This window comes from Oncorhynchus masou, chromosome 12 (assembly GCF_036934945.1).
Source record: "Oncorhynchus masou masou isolate Uvic2021 chromosome 12, UVic_Omas_1.1, whole genome shotgun sequence".
Classification (NCBI taxonomy): Eukaryota; Metazoa; Chordata; class Actinopteri; order Salmoniformes; family Salmonidae; genus Oncorhynchus; species Oncorhynchus masou.
In genome coordinates this window covers 36,562,261-36,577,501 of record NC_088223.1, presented here as the reverse complement: position 1 = coordinate 36,577,501, position 15,241 = coordinate 36,562,261, and the positions used below count along the sequence as shown (strand labels likewise).

The window sequence follows — 15,241 nt, the reverse complement described above, 5'->3', positions numbered from 1 at the left end:
ATTCCGCCCTGCTAAAGAAAAAAAAGAGAATATTTCTAAGACTAAGTAGATAATTGATCATAGACGGTCTACCTCATACCACCTCATAATTCCTACTGTATTCGGGAGCAAAATATCATAATTTCAGCCTTGTGTGCAGCTTGGTTTAACTGGATTAAATCGCACAAGTACTCAATACCAGCCTCTCTCTCTATCCCTCCGCACAAGGTAACGCGCAACACTTTTATGCTTCTTTCACTCCTGAATTAAACATGCGGGGAAGGAACAGCTTGTTCTGGTAAAAACAGAGAGGGAAATATTCCGCCTCTGCCTCTGATCCTCGAGCGTCGGCAGCGAAACATCTCGTTGCCATTAAAAAGACGGCGCATTGATCGACTTGCCGGGGAAATGGAGGGTGCTCCCGTCTAATTGGTCAAACTGACAGGCAGAGCAGGAGGCCCAGTTAGAGATGGGTGTGCCTGTCCATCTGTCAGTGGGTCTGTTATCTGTCCCTAGGCAAACTAGACAAGCTGGTTTTGGACCCTAAGCATGGTAGGCTAGCACACCTCGGACGGCGACAGCTGACCCGCTGACCTCTGCTTAGCAGTGAAATTCCACCAACATGAACAGAGCCAACATTCAGGTGGATTTGTTTTTTTACGGATCTGGTCGCTCCAATTCTCTCGTTCAAACCCCACCCCCAGCTTGGTCTACCATGTTGCTGGTCTCCCAAATGTAAAAGAAAAGAATCACAAAGCCATTAGAAAGAAGGAAAAGTGCATGAAAATAAAGTTGGAAACTAAGTTGGTGGGACCAACCTCTGCCTCATAGTCATTAAAACCAAACGTGCTTCAACGAGGCCTTAAGGCCCAAACATCTTGACAATACAAAGACCATTACATAACGCTGTGTATGAATGCCTGTGATGATGCACATTAAGCAAGTCACAGCTTTGTTCCTTGCCCTCCACACCGCGGTTCACCGGAGGACATCTTGAAGCAGTAGTAATAGAACTAGTGTGAGCATCTACGAATGCGTCTAAAGTTTTCCCATGAAGGTGACATTGAATGGTACGTTTCCTTACCAAGAAAAAGTCTTTACGGTGTTCACAGTCCCGCGTTCGCGTTTCACTTGCTAAGGTATAAATGAAATGGAGCAGTAAGCAGCATTGAAGAGGAGATACAGCGTTTGATTTTTGGGGTAGACTGACTGACTGACTTTGAGACGTCTAGTCATTCAGCAGCGCCCTCAAGTCATCCCTCTGCTTGTCCATCAGTTACAGAACAGTTTCAACGCCTTGTTTTGTTTCTGTGGTGGTTTCTTTTAATAGGAAATAATCATAAGTGAAGCATGTCTCTGGAGTAAGCAGGGGAAGGGTGGTTGATGGTATCATTCCAGAACAGGTGGTTGGAGGTTGGTGGTGAACTCTCCTCCCTGTCCCCAGCTCTCCCTCCTGGACCCTGTTGGTTGACCGTCCCTCTCTAGACGTAGATGGCAGTCCGGGAAATGACCGACCCGTCCCGCTGTGACTCCATGTCATCATCCAGGTAAATGCTGACCCCTCCCATCTCGTCGTCGCGCCGGTGGATGTGATAGGCTGGCGCCATGCCCACGCTGAAGCTGTCATAGCGCTCCTCTTCCTCCTCCAGGCTGCCGTCGAGTGCGTCGAACTTCCTGCGCTCCGCCTCGTCCATTTCGCTGCTCAGCAGGATGTCGTGGGCGGTGGGGTTGGAGCCTGGCGGGCCGTGGAAGTCGTTAACCTTGGCCAGCGCTCCGGGGTCACTCTCCCGGTACGTATAGATGGGTCCATTGATGTTGAGCCCAGTGCCTCCATTCTTGTTGCCAGCTCCGCCGAAGAGGCGGGCTTTGTTCCCGTAGGCGCCTGGCTCTCCGTTGCCGGGGTAGCCGCGCCGTTGCCGGCGACTGCGGGTCACCAGGACTGCAATCAGCGCGCTGACCAGCAGAAGGGCCAGCAGGCTGCCGATGATAGCCCCCGCCACCACGCCCGCGTTGGACGGGTCCACTATGGCCTCTGCAGAGGGGGGAGGAGGGGAGCAAAAGGTAGAGGGAGAGAAAGAAATGGAGGGAGGAAAGGGAGGGGGGATTGGTTGGTTTTTAATGGGCCTCTTTCCGTAGGAGTAGTACTGTTGTTCTGGTGCTCTCCTGGTGAGATGCGGTCAGTGAGGTGGTGGTGTCTCGATCAGTGTTGTAGCGATTTGACTGGGATTGATTCCTCCCCTTTAGCTGCAGTTTTTTTGCAGCCCCCCGTTGCCCATTTCTACGGTCCTACGGTTGGTGTGAGCCAAGTTTGAGCCGGTCCAACTCTTGTTTCGGTAGAGAAAAATGAGGAACACATTTTGTGACACACGATGTGACAAATCCCGGGTCTGAGATTTTGACCGAGGCGTACATCGGGCACAACAACGCAGAGACAAGAGAGAGGGACAGGGACAGAGATAGGGAAGTGAAAAGGGAGTACAGAAGTGGTAATGACTGGCACTGTGGTCATGCATGATGAAATACATCAACATACTGCTGCCGCCCCCAGCACCAAATGGGTCAGTTAGTTTAACCCCAGGCTATGAGCGCTCCCCCACTGTAAACCAGGAACCAGTCCAATGGAGGAAGTCAACTCAGAGCCACATAACGCTATAACAGGCTGAAGCCCACCTGCAGTTTGATCCATTCCAAACTCCGACCTCATACAGGGCAGCTTGGAATGCCCTGCCAAGACAGAGGGCTTAGGAGATGCTTGGCCTTGATGTCTATATCTAATTCTGGGTATGGGGAGGCGAAAGCGTCAAAGCCATGGCACAGGGAGAAAAAGGACAGGGGTAGTTGGGAGTCGGGACTAAATCAACCGGAAAGGGGTCAAAATGATCACGTCGAGCTTATATCACCGCCTATATTACTGTCGCGACAGAGAGATTAGGGGAAGAGGAGCACAACAGCAGATACCACCTGAACAATCTTTTCCTGTTTCAGAGAATCACAACTTGGCAAACAGGAAAGAGATTCTCCGAACAGGAAAGAGGCAGGGAAATAACATGGATGTGGGATGATATTGAAAATAATGATGAGTACGATTTCAGGTTCTAGCTGTACAGTACAGGTAAAGTACCCATATGTATAGAACTGTATATATCCAATAATAACCTACAGCTGACACACTCTTGGTGAACTTAACTCTTGTCTATTAAAATCCAGGTAATGTGTGGAGCATGAATGTACCAAGTCCTGCTGGGGGGGGGTCAGAGCGCCTTCCCAACCTCTGCATGCACATTCACCTCAAATATCCTGTCCCATCAACCCCAAATTCTCCCTTTCCCTGAAAGTCTCCTGTGTTTCCATGACAATCTCAATCATTTCACATTCAAGGAGACGACTCGGAAGCGCGCCAGGCATTTCCTCAATCACTCCAATTCCCTCGCTTTCTTTTCAGCCATACGGGAGCGGACACAAAGTCTCTCACACGCAAAATGTATTTTTTACTCCTCCATTTTAGTCCACAGCCAATTTAATCCCCGGTCTCTCTTCGGATATTGAGTTTCTAAATGATTTATTTCTGAGAACGCCAGGCAGATGTGCTGAAACTAAAGCAGAGAGAAGATGCCTTAATGAATGACAGCCACTACCTCACCCTCGTTTCATCTGGAACCTTTACGTGTCCTTTCAGTAGTACATTCTCTCACACACACACACACACACACACACAGCAGTCTCTGCCTCGCTCACACACACACAAACTGTGTTGTGTATGTGTGAGAAAGAATTAAAGAGACAACAGTGTGTGTGTGTATGTGTGTGTGTGCGAAGCAGAGACTGCTGTGTGTGTGTGCGTGAGCGAGGCAGAGACGTCTCTAATTTAATTCTATCTAACACACACACACGTCCCTGCCTCACTCACGCACACACACACACTGTGTTGTCTCTTTAATTCTCTTTCTCACACCACACACACACACACACAGCTGTCTCTTCTCTGAATTTAATTGAGCTGCTCCCTCGCCCCCTACAGAGGTGAGGAACGCTAGGAGGTATCCCCCCCCCCCCCTCGGTGACATCCCCCCTTAGTCACTCTGCTTCCTCATCCACCACGCCTTCTTACCAGCTGCAGTCTCTATGCAGCAGTAAGACTGTATTCACCCAGTTGGCAAGTACTCTTAAATGGACTTGCTGGCTGCTTTTAGGATGTGTCGATACACACAACAAGGGAAGGGTGAACGAGTGTAGCTCCGAGAGGGCCCCTCCCACTCAGACGCACCACCACAACAATGTCAGCTCGGAGGAAATGAGCCTCTGCTCGGAGTTACTGAAAAGAAATGACTGCATCGCAAAAACAAGAGAGATGCTGTGAGCAGAGATGGTGAGAATCAATACCCGATCCAGATTCACCCGTGCCTGGTAGATGTAAACGCACCGCAAAAGGCTAAAACACCCTGTTAATGTGTATACTCTGCATTCTGGATAATAGAAACCTTCAGCAGTCCGTCAAATATTATGGGGTTACCGTCTAAACACATCTGATTGGTTTAGCTTAAAGCTTATTCTTTACATTTCATTTGAACATTTATTTAACTAGGCAAGTCAGTTGAGAACAAATTCTTATTTAGAATGACAGACTACACTGGCCAAAACCGGACACCGCTTGGCCAATTGTGAGCCGCCCTATGGGACCCCCAATCACTGCCGGTTGTGATAAAGCCTGGAAATCGAACCAGGGTGTCTGGAGTGACGCCTCTAGCACTGAGATGCAGTGCCTTAGACTGCTGTGCCACTCGGGAGCCCCCCACCAGGCATATTTAGACACAAATTCCACAGCACATACATAATGTACACATGTTAGCATCTGCTTGTCTTAAGACTCAATAAATTCATAACATGAAGGTCTATTTTTAGATAAAGGACTGATTCTCAATCAGCTCTGTGACTACTGTGCTAAGACTGCACTATACACAGGCACATTTATTTTGAGACCCATTTTAACTTGGACAAATCTGCTGCGATGATTGAATCCAGACCTCGGCTGTTGATAGAGATCAACAGACACAGTTAATAGCAATGTAGCAATCTGCCTCAAAATGAGGTATTCTGTGTTTCCGTGAGTTATTCATGGGGAAGCTGAAGAGTGAGAGCGCGAGAGCTCGAGAGCTAGGAAGGAAGGAAGGAAGGAAGGAAGGAAGGAAGGAAGATAAGTGTGGTTTCAACTTAATTCTCTCAGGACAGAGTGAAGAGGCCCCAAAGCTGGGGTAGAGGGGGAAAAGCAATCCCCAGTACTAGTCCTGAAGGATTTAGGGCACTCTGTCTTCCATTGGCTTCCCATTGATTAATGGTGGGGGATTATTGAGACAGATAGTCATCTGCTGTGCCATAGAGCTAACCCTCTGGCTAATTGAAAGGTAGCTTCATGACCCTGGAGGATTACAGAGCTGCACTCCTCCAGCCTGAGGCTATGCAGATAGGGGAGCTTGTTTGTGCTGGGTCAGGGCAGTTGCATTTATAAGCCAGGAAAAATGAGGAAAATGACAAAGGCACAAAATGGCAGTGTGTGAGCGGTTACGGCAACGGCAAAGCATTCGGGATTAGACTTTATCATTCAAATTGAAATGCAGCCTCTCACAGGCAAGGCAATCATTGCCCTTTGCTTGGGTCTTTAGACGCCTGGCACGAGAATGCCAAAGCAGGCGTATCGTTCGGTCGTCCTTCGACGTCAAACGGCTGAGGCAGAGTGGAATTGGGGAGGGGGTCTCTCCTGAGAAAGTCAGGTTGCTACTGGAGGTAGGGTTGGTGGAGGACCTGATTGAGAACATGGCCCCAGTTCAGAAGGAAGCACAGGGTGGTTGTTGACATTTGAATGAAAGTCAAACAAAGTCTTCCTGACTAGTAAGTAATGCACTGAACCACACACATTGCTATCAGAAATATATACTCAGATTCTTAGTCAGATGCTCCACGCCTCAGGCTTCATTCAATCATTCATTGTGTTTTGGCAAGGAGGTAAAATATATATTTTTTATATACATCTTTAAAATTGACCAACCTTGGACCTCAGCACTCCACCTGACTGGGTTAACTTGCAGAGCTTAAAAAGGGATAGTGCAACATTTTGGCGATGAAGCCCTTTTTCTACTTACCCAGAGTCACATGAACTTGATGTGCATGCTAGCTGTTCCAGTAGACTTATAGTCATTGTGCTAGTTAGCTAAAGTACCTTCAACTTCCTCTGCAGGCAGACATAAAAATGGCATCCATGAGTTCATCTGACTCTGGTTAGGTTAAACAAGGGCTTTTCCTCAAATTGCAAAAAATAATAATAAATAAATAAAACTCACACTATCCCTTTAAGCTCTGCAAGATAACCCAGTCAGCTGGAGGGCTGGTGTCCAACGTTTGTACATTTTGCTAGTTCTTTGGGGCTAGTTCTTTGGGGTTAGTTCTTTGTAAAACACGTCTTCAGGCAAGGTTACTGGGTCACATTGGACTAGCTCTGCAAATGGGCAGATGTTCATGGTAGATATTCTCCAACTTGTTCATTTGTACCTTCCCGCCAGGTTCTCCATGGGGGCAGACTTAGCCTCTCTCTTGGTGCCACGAGGCAGCCTCTGATAAGCCACCGTGGCCATGTGCCTGCTCTCTCCTTATCTCCCTCACAGAGATGAAACCTCACGGTCTGGCAATTCTCACTGCACCCCCTTAACTTCTTGGTGACAGGGGCATTGAGTAGCTTGGATGAATAGGGTGCCCAGAGTAAACTGCCTGCTACTCGGTCCCAGATGCTAATATATGCTTATTTTTAGTAGTAAAAGCTTTTTTGAAATCTGACACAGCGGTGGCATTAAGAACAAGTTTATTTTTAATTCTATGTAAAACATGTATCTTTCATCAAAGTTTATGATGAGAATTTCTGTTATGTGATGTGGCTCTCTGCAATTTCTCCGGATGTTTTGGAGGCATTTCGGAACATGGCGCCAATATGAACTGAGGTTTTTGGATATAAATATGAACTTGATCGAACAAAGCATACATGTATTGTGTAACATTTAGTCCTGGGAGTGTCATCTGTTGAAGATTGTCAAAGGTTAGTGTTTAACTTTATCTAAATTTCTGCTTTTTGTGACACCTCTCGTTGGTTGGAAAATGGCAATGCTTTCTGTGACGAGTTGCTGACCTAACATAATGATATGTTCTGCTTTCGCCGAAAAGCCTTTTTGAAATCGGACACTGTGGTTGGATTAATGAGAATTGTATCTTTAAAATGCTGTAAAATACTTATATTGTTGAGGAATTTTAATTATGAGATTTCTATTTTGAATTTGGCGCCCTGCACTTTCACTGGCTGTTGGCGAGGTGGGACGCTAGCGTCCCGAACGATCCCAGAGAGGTTAACATGGCCACAACTGAGGCGGGAAACAAAATCTGCTCAATGGAGATGGATTAATCTAGATGTGACAACATATTAAAAGGGGAACAGTGGCCTCCAGCCAGCCCAGCCCCGAGGAGGATGTCACCGGAACGAAGGCTACAATACAGTAGGCTACTAGCCCCGGGTTTATGTCAGCAGACAATTCAGTGCCAGGATATCCTCGGTCTAGCTTCGTTTATTATTCTGTCCCTGTGGAGGCTTGTGTGTGGGTCCAGCGGATGGCTTGCCTGAGGAAGTGGTGTGTGTGTGTTCTTCTGATCCCTTCAGAAGCGTTCCCAGTGAACAGCGACAATAACGCCATGCACCGAGCCAGCTGGACCACCCACTAAGGGGGGGCTTGGAGAGAAGAGAGGTTGCAACACCCTGCCAGGCCATTGAAGGTTTAGCAGGAGTCATCTCAGAGTTCTATGGGACTTTCCTGTTATTGTTTTCCCCTGCTCTCCCTCCCTACACAGACAGATCCAGCTGGCGCCTTGTCGACACTAACGCGCCCGCTGAGCAAGTGTCCAGCGAGAGAGTGGTGCTTTTTTCCTTTCGTCAGCAGAACTCTGTTCTTGTGTTCACTCGGAGGAGGTGGGTCACGTGACCGAGCGCTCCTCTTTAAAAACGCAGAGAAGGGATTTTGTGCTCTCCACCCTCGTTACAAATCCAACCTTAAAGGGGTGTTATAAATGCCCCCCCTCCCCCCCCACCACACACAGATAAATATCTCAGCGCTTCCATCAGAAGTTAAAGGGAACACAGAGAGAGCTTTTAACAGGATTTATGAGTCAAAATTTACAAAAAAGTTAACTGATAGTGTTTGTGCTACAAAGTGGTTTCATTTCAAAGTTGCTTCGTTTCAACTGTGTTCCTGCGCACAAAACTCATCCTGACATGGGATGGAACAGGGTTCAAAGCCAAGGACAAAGTCAATGGAGGTTGGACCAGGTTGTTTTCCTGGGTACTTGCAAAGATGTGGGGCTGGTGGGAGTGCCAGCCAGCCCTGATACCGTAGTCACAAGACAACGCTGCCAGCACCAGAGCATTACGTCTTCCCCATCTCCCACACGTTTCAACAGTGTGCGCCTACAAAGCACCTTTGTTCTCAAAGGCAGACAATTCAAAATCTCTAAAAGGATTCCCACGGATTCTAAATGTAGCTTTCGCATCGTCTTTGGCGAGAACAAGCTCTAACTGCGTTGGTTCCACTGAGCTAAAAAGGTGGCGCCCATTTTGACCAGGCAGAATCCACAATGTAACAAAGTCGAAGCTCGCCAACGGAAGGCTGCTCCGTGTTAATTGGATCAATGTGTGAACGTATGGGCACAGAGAGAGGAGAAAACGCAGCATCTCTCTGAATACATCCATTTGAAAAGGAGGAAAGATCTGTTAAAAGTGCATGCAGAGGAAGAGCGGACTCTTTAATTGAAGGGGGGAAAGACCTACACTGAGGATGTTAGGGGGAAGAAAAAGAATACCCGGCAAACTGGCTCACACCAACTGATTTCCCCGCATGAATAAAATAACCCTTCTCAGAACCCCTACGAGCCAAACCTTCACCCAGTTACCTGCCCAACAGAGTAAACTGAGTGAACGTTAATCTCTGATAGTGTAAATTATGGAAAAGACCAGCCTGCAGGAGTTTAGCTCTGATCCCAGTGTGTGTGTGTGTGTGTGTGTCCACAAATGTTTGTCTGTGTTGCACATATGCTCGTGGGTGGGATTGTATCATTGTGTGTATGTATCATTAAGTAGGAGTAGGGAGGCAGCTGTCACATGCTCAGTGGGTTTGACTCACCGATGACCGCTGTGGTGACCTGGTGCTTGCTCACTCCCAGCCGGTTCTTCACCTCGCAGACGAAGGTGGTGTTCACAGCCTCGTCCACCTTCCGCACGATCAGCTTGTTGGCGTTGATCTGCACCGTGTCAGGCATAGGACCTGACATGCTGTGTGTGGGAGGGAGAGGGGGAGGGAGAGGGAGAGGGAGAGGGAGAGGGAGAGGGAGAGGGAGAGGGAGAGGGAGAGGGAGAGGGAGAGGGAGAGGGAGAGGGAGAGAGAGGAGAGAGAGAGGAGAGAGAGAGAAACAATTTTGGAAGAACCACAGCCATATAACCCATTCCTGTTCCATATTTCTCTTCCTAACTCAGAACTTCTACTGGAGGAGCAGGCTGTCGGCTGCAACAACAGTCTATCTATCTAACAGCCATCTGTCTCGCGCCACGAGACGAAACAAAGACCATGTGGTAATAATCAACAAGAGGAGAAAAACAAATTAAATATGGTTTTCTTTTCCATTTAACTGCTGCAGAGATACTTGTGTTCCCCATTAAGAGATAAAAGCAAGCTGCTGGGCCCCAGAGGACAGGCAATATTGGTAATCTAGCAGATCAGAATGGAATTGTTAATTGATTGTTTATGCCTGACTGACTCCTCCTGTTGTCTGGGATAGACAGGGGAGATTTTGTCTCAAGTCACTCTTCCAACTCCGGGTGAATTAAGACCAAAATGGGGAAGGATACGACAAAAGTCTGGGACAGGCATGAGAGGGGTACTCCAAAGGTCTGGGACAGCTATGGGAAGGGATACTCACACTGTCCAAGTGACAGTGGTGGGGGCAGGGTTGCCAGTGGCCTGGCAGGTCAGGACAGCGTCGGTTCGGCCAATGTACCAATTGTTATCATAGCCCACTATGGACACAGTCGGGGGATCTGAGAAAGGGGAGAGAGAGTGGTTACTGCAAGTGAACACTGATTACCTACTGGGGTGCAGGAGTGGAAGAGGTTCTTGCAACAAGAGTTGAGATGACTAGGGACTGATGTCTCACGCTAGGTTAAAACAAACACAGACCAGCCCTAACGTGCTTCTGAAATGCAGGTTGTGAACCATATGCTTGTGTGATGAATAACCCAACCTTGTCTGAGACCTGAAACCGACTGCCTATATTTTTTAAAGTGTTTTTTTTTACCCACTTGGTTGAATAAGATGGTTATTCAAACAGTTATTTGAGTAATGCCTAGGCTTCGGCTCAGAGGGTTAACATTCTTGTGCCGTGGGTTTCGAAACCCAGTCGTTCACGCTTACACTCGACGGCCAACTTCATGGGGAAGGTCTGGGGCTTGTCCTGGGTGCGCTGGCTGATTATGCAGGTGACCTCCTTGCCGTTGTCCTCTGGCGTGGGCACTATGAGGTACTCGCTCCTCACCGTCACCGTGCCGTCCGGCCCTTTTACGGAGGTGGTGTTTTCAGTGCCACCGTCCGCTCCCATCCACTTGATGGTGGCCGCTGGCTTGCTGTCGGCAGCCTCGCACTGGGCCACGACCACTGGTTCGCCGCTGGTGCTGGCTTGGACGACAACGGGATATGCCGAATTCTTGGGTTTAGCTGAGAGAGAGAGAGGAGAGATGGGGAGCGAATGCATGAGTGAGTTTTTATTTGTTGTGCACATACAGGAAGTGTGATCCCTCTGAGAGTTGGATAGAAGACAGAGTGCAAGAGAAAGGCAGGGGCGATTCAGCTGGCGAGGATGGAAAGCGGGGCGATCGATGCGGCAGCTTAACAAGGTGGGCGCATTGGAACTGATGCGTTTCGTGACACCGCATTCATTTGAGGACACCATTAGTCATCGCACCGGAGCCCTCTCTTCGCCGAGTGCAATTAGGGCACAGACTGACAGAAAACAAACACCAGCTGCTCACCAAGCATGACCAGATTGGTGGTGCCTTGCTCATTGCCGCTGGGGTAGGTGGCATACTCGCAGGTGTACCGCCCGGCGTCGGCCATCTTCAGGCTGGTAATGGTAATGGAGGGGCTTGTCAAGGTGCCTTTGATGAAGCGGACACGCCCAGAGAAGGGAGATTCGGGGAAGCTCTCGCCATATGTGGGGTGAAAGACGGCAATGTTGTCCCGCTGGCCTTCCGTGGGCTCCCATATCCACGACACCTGCATCCAAGAGGAATGACAAGGAATTAGAGGGTTGCATGACGGCAGTCAATGCACATAGTGTCTATCCACATGTCCAGTTGATTTCACAGATCCAGAGGTATGATATAGCATACGGAGAGAAAGAACAACAGACACACTGACAACAATTTCAATGCAGAAATGTGTTCAACATTGTTGCAACATTTAAAAAAAAACTCTAGACAACATCTTCACAGTACTGTTCTCCCTTTTCGAGGAAATTTCGGAGGGCAATGTTTGTCTTTCTCCACGCCAAGGCTGACGTGCGCGGCGGGCTCTCTCATCAAGTGATATCTGGCTACCTGTGTGAGCTTGGTGTTTCCTCCGTCGACAAACTGACAGCGGAGGTCGACCGACTCGGTGGGGTACGCCTCCACCTCAGTCTCCACCCTCACCCGCTGACACGAAGCAGCTGTAGTAGGATAGAGAGAGAGAGAGAGAGAGAGAGAGAGAGAGAAAGAGAGAGAAACAAATAAGCATCATCAGCCTCTCATTTTCTGGTTTACAGAACCACCTCCCCTTTCACTACCAGTGTATAGTACAGATTGATCAGTACAGTATGTCGCCAGTCAGCTCGACAAGGGTGGGCAAATAGGGTGACGGAGTCTTAGCGGGTGTGCATCTAACTGTGCCAGCGCTGTGATTGTGAGGAGTGGCTGGGAACAACTCATTCTAATACTGAGTGTAGAGTGATTGAGCAATGCATACGTAAGTGACTACGCCTGCCTGCCTGTCCGCCCGCCCGCCCCCACCCTCCCGCAGGGAGACAATGGGGCCAGGGCTGTCAAACTGGATTCGTCTAGACCGAAAAAAACAGCAATCAGCTCAATTTAGAGACTTTCTTTCTCAGGATCTATTTGGATTGCACCTCACCGCCGCCGCCCCCCCCCTCCCTCCATTTTTTAAAAAGTCCTGTTTACATCCTGTTTCCATTGATCGTCTTTAAGATGTTTCTACAACTTGATTGGAGACCACCTGTGGTAAATTCAATTGATTGGACATCATTTGGAAAGGCCCACACCTGTCTATATAAAATGCCAAAGTTGACAGTGCATGTCAGAGCAAAAACCAAGCCATGAGGTCGAACAAATTGTCCGTAGAGCTCCGAGACAGGATTGTGTCGAGGCACAGATCTGGGGAAGTGTACCAAAACATTTCTGCAGCATTGAAGGTGCATGAACACAGTGGCCTCCATCGGTCTTAAATTGAAGAAGTTTGGAAACACCAAGACTCTTCCTAGACCTGGCCGCTCGGCCAAACTGAGCAATCAGGGGAGAAGGGGCTTGGTCAGAGAGGTGACTAAGAACCCAATGGTCACTCTGACAGACCTCCAGAGTTCCTCTGTGGAGATGTGAGAAACGTCCAGAAGGACAACCTTCCCTGCAGCACTCCACCAATCAGGCCTTTATGAAGCCACTCAGTAAAAAAGGCACATGACAGCCTGCTTGGAGTTTGCCAAAAGGCACCTAAAGGACTCTGACCACAAGAAACAAGATGTACCGAACGCACTGTATACCTGCATCATCACACCAGACTATTGTTTATAAGTATCGAAATAGAAGCCTCTGACTCACACAATTACCACCCAGCTCATTTCCTGTTAATGGCTTTCTATGATTTCCAGTAAACTGATTTCCTTGTACGTCAGCCTTTGAGATAAACAAGGTATGAAAAAATATTTAAATTAATAAAAGGTTAACCCAGCGAGATGGCGTTGCAGGCAAGTAAACACAGTGGGTCCATTTCGACAACGACTTTGAGCGTTGAAGTGCGAGGCTCAACTTCTCAGCCGTTTTGGTCCTGTAGCTACCACACTGTAGCAGCGTGGAGTGCAGCCGTGTACGTGCGCAGAAACTCTGTGCGACAGTGTGAGGAGCAAAGTCTTGCATCGCACTCATCTCAATATCTGCGGTGCCGCTTGTTGCAACGTCATCTCACCGAGTCTACCTTTGAGGTGCTGTGCATGAAAGACCCGGCATGGGCATCGCCTTGAACTGGTGCCTTCTGCAGGCTAAGCTAAGATGAATAAGTGGAGGCAGGTTAAGATTCTCTACGTCTTTCGTTCAAAAGCACTTCAGTGTGAGCTTGGAGATGGCAACCACAGGAGTTCCTTTGAAAAACAATGACTTCCAGCGTCAACAGAAAGCAGGTATTAGATCTGAGTGAGCGCACTGTCACGAAGGAGAGCTGTGCTTCAGTTCAATACGGGCTGACAGACATATGTAGAAGACCAGAGAAACACCAAATCATTAGGCCCGGCTTCTTACTGGGCAGTATTGACCGTCATATCATGAAAAATGTGTTATTCTATAGTCCTGTTATCAAGTCTACTGCGTTCATGTAGACATTCTTTCTCAGAAATATTCCTTGATCATTCCCGCATTAGTCAGGAATCATTAGGGATCATTAACATCACTAGGCAAACGGGAGTGAGCGATAGCCTATTGTCACATGGCTCATTTAACAGGCAGACTTGAGCCTATGGAATACATGCAGAGCCAACGTCACATGCATCTTCCGGCTTGTAAAGCAGCAGTGAGCAGGAAAGAAAAAATAATTACCACCTCAACCATAATCAGTCGTGTTATCCACACTGGGCCAATTACAGATTTCACGCATGTACGTCTCCCCTGCTGTCTGATGGCTTTTACTAACGCTCACCTCGTATGTACAGTATTTGGCAATGTTGGCCAAAGGGAAATGTGGTTAAGAGAAAAAGCTGTGGAAATGAGAAAAATTATTCGAGGAAGCTTCACGACCTGGAGTCCGGCTCATTTAAAAAGGCTTGGTCGGTTCTGTACGTGGAGCACCCTTGACATTTAACAACCCGAACAAGCAAAAATATAGTTAGTCAAGCGCATAGGCGTAATTACCGATATTTCTGCCAGAACGATGTGAAAATGGCAAGTGGGGAAGGCATACAAATTAATAACAAGGGTTCAGGGAGGAGGCGCTCTGCTGGAAGCACTTGAAGAGCCGTGTTATTTCAGGCTGGATTGGAGACAGAAGAACAGGTACAGGTTCTGGCTGAGTTGTCAGGCAGCCAAAATGAAGAGGGAGAGAGAGAGAGAGAGAAGAGAAGAAAGATGGAAAGGGAGGTAGAACGAGGGAAAGGGGAAGAAAGACAGAAAGGGAGGGAGGAAGCAACAGAATGAGAGAGAGGGAGATGGAGAGAAATAGAGATCGAGGGAGGGAAAGGGAGAGAGGGAGGAGGGAAAGGGAGAGAGGGAGGAGGGAAAGGGAGAGAGGGGGGGAGAAAGAAATGGAGATGAGGAGAGAAAGAAATGGAGATGAGGAGAGAAAGAAATGGAGATGAGAGAGAGACAGCCAAGGCCTGCAGAGGCGGTACTAGAGGAGGGTGGAGGGCATAGGCGCAGAGAAACTACAGAGTGAGCTGAGAGAATGGGTGAGTTGCATGTGGGCACTGTTATTTTTCTTCTTTTTTTAAACACCAAAATAGATGAAAAAAGAAAGCAGGAAATAGGATAGAGTGCTGCTGTGTACTTTAGCCCAGAATATGTCGAACACGAAATGAGTCGAAAGCAAAGGCACTTTTCCCACTCGCCACTCTTTATGTGACTGACCCCTGTGATGAGCGTTGGTGCAGTGATGTCATCTCTGCCATATTAAAGCAGACCTCCGGTGAGCCGGCCCATTCACCCCCCCCCCCCACATCTGAATCCATTAGCTCTGCAGGTACACTGATCACAGCCAAATGGGCCACGCTAGAGGATTAGGCCCTGGCAGCTAGGGTCTCCCTCGGTCCTTCCACTCTCTCTGTCTCCCTCACTCTCTGCCACTCACCTTGGTATCCCTCTCTTCTATACAAACACACAAGGCACACCTTAACATGGGCAGAGCACAAACTCAACAAACACACACCGTGCAGGGACAAA

The 15,241-nt window shown here is 48.3% G+C and overlaps 1 protein-coding gene across 2 annotated transcripts in view; it reads right to left on the bottom strand.

The window, feature by feature from the left end:
* Positions 1 to 15,241, bottom strand: part of LOC135549984 (poliovirus receptor-like) — a 77,018-nt gene that overhangs the window by 42,336 nt on the left and 19,441 nt on the right. Inside the window, exons 2-7 of one of the 2 annotated variants that reach the window (XM_064980397.1) lie at positions 11,648 to 11,757; positions 11,081 to 11,324; positions 10,467 to 10,766; positions 9,976 to 10,093; positions 9,183 to 9,331; positions 1,105 to 2,011 (exon numbers count right to left, since the gene is read on the bottom strand). In XM_064980397.1, the coding sequence (XP_064836469.1) occupies positions 1,461 to 2,011; positions 9,183 to 9,331; positions 9,976 to 10,093; positions 10,467 to 10,766; positions 11,081 to 11,324; positions 11,648 to 11,757 (1,472 nt within the window). In that variant the 3' untranslated portion in view covers positions 1,105 to 1,460. Of the gene's footprint in view, positions 1 to 1,104; positions 2,012 to 9,182; positions 9,332 to 9,975; positions 10,094 to 10,466; positions 10,767 to 11,080; positions 11,325 to 11,647; positions 11,758 to 15,241 lie in introns of those variants that run through there. The other variant, XM_064980398.1, reaches the window with a different exon arrangement.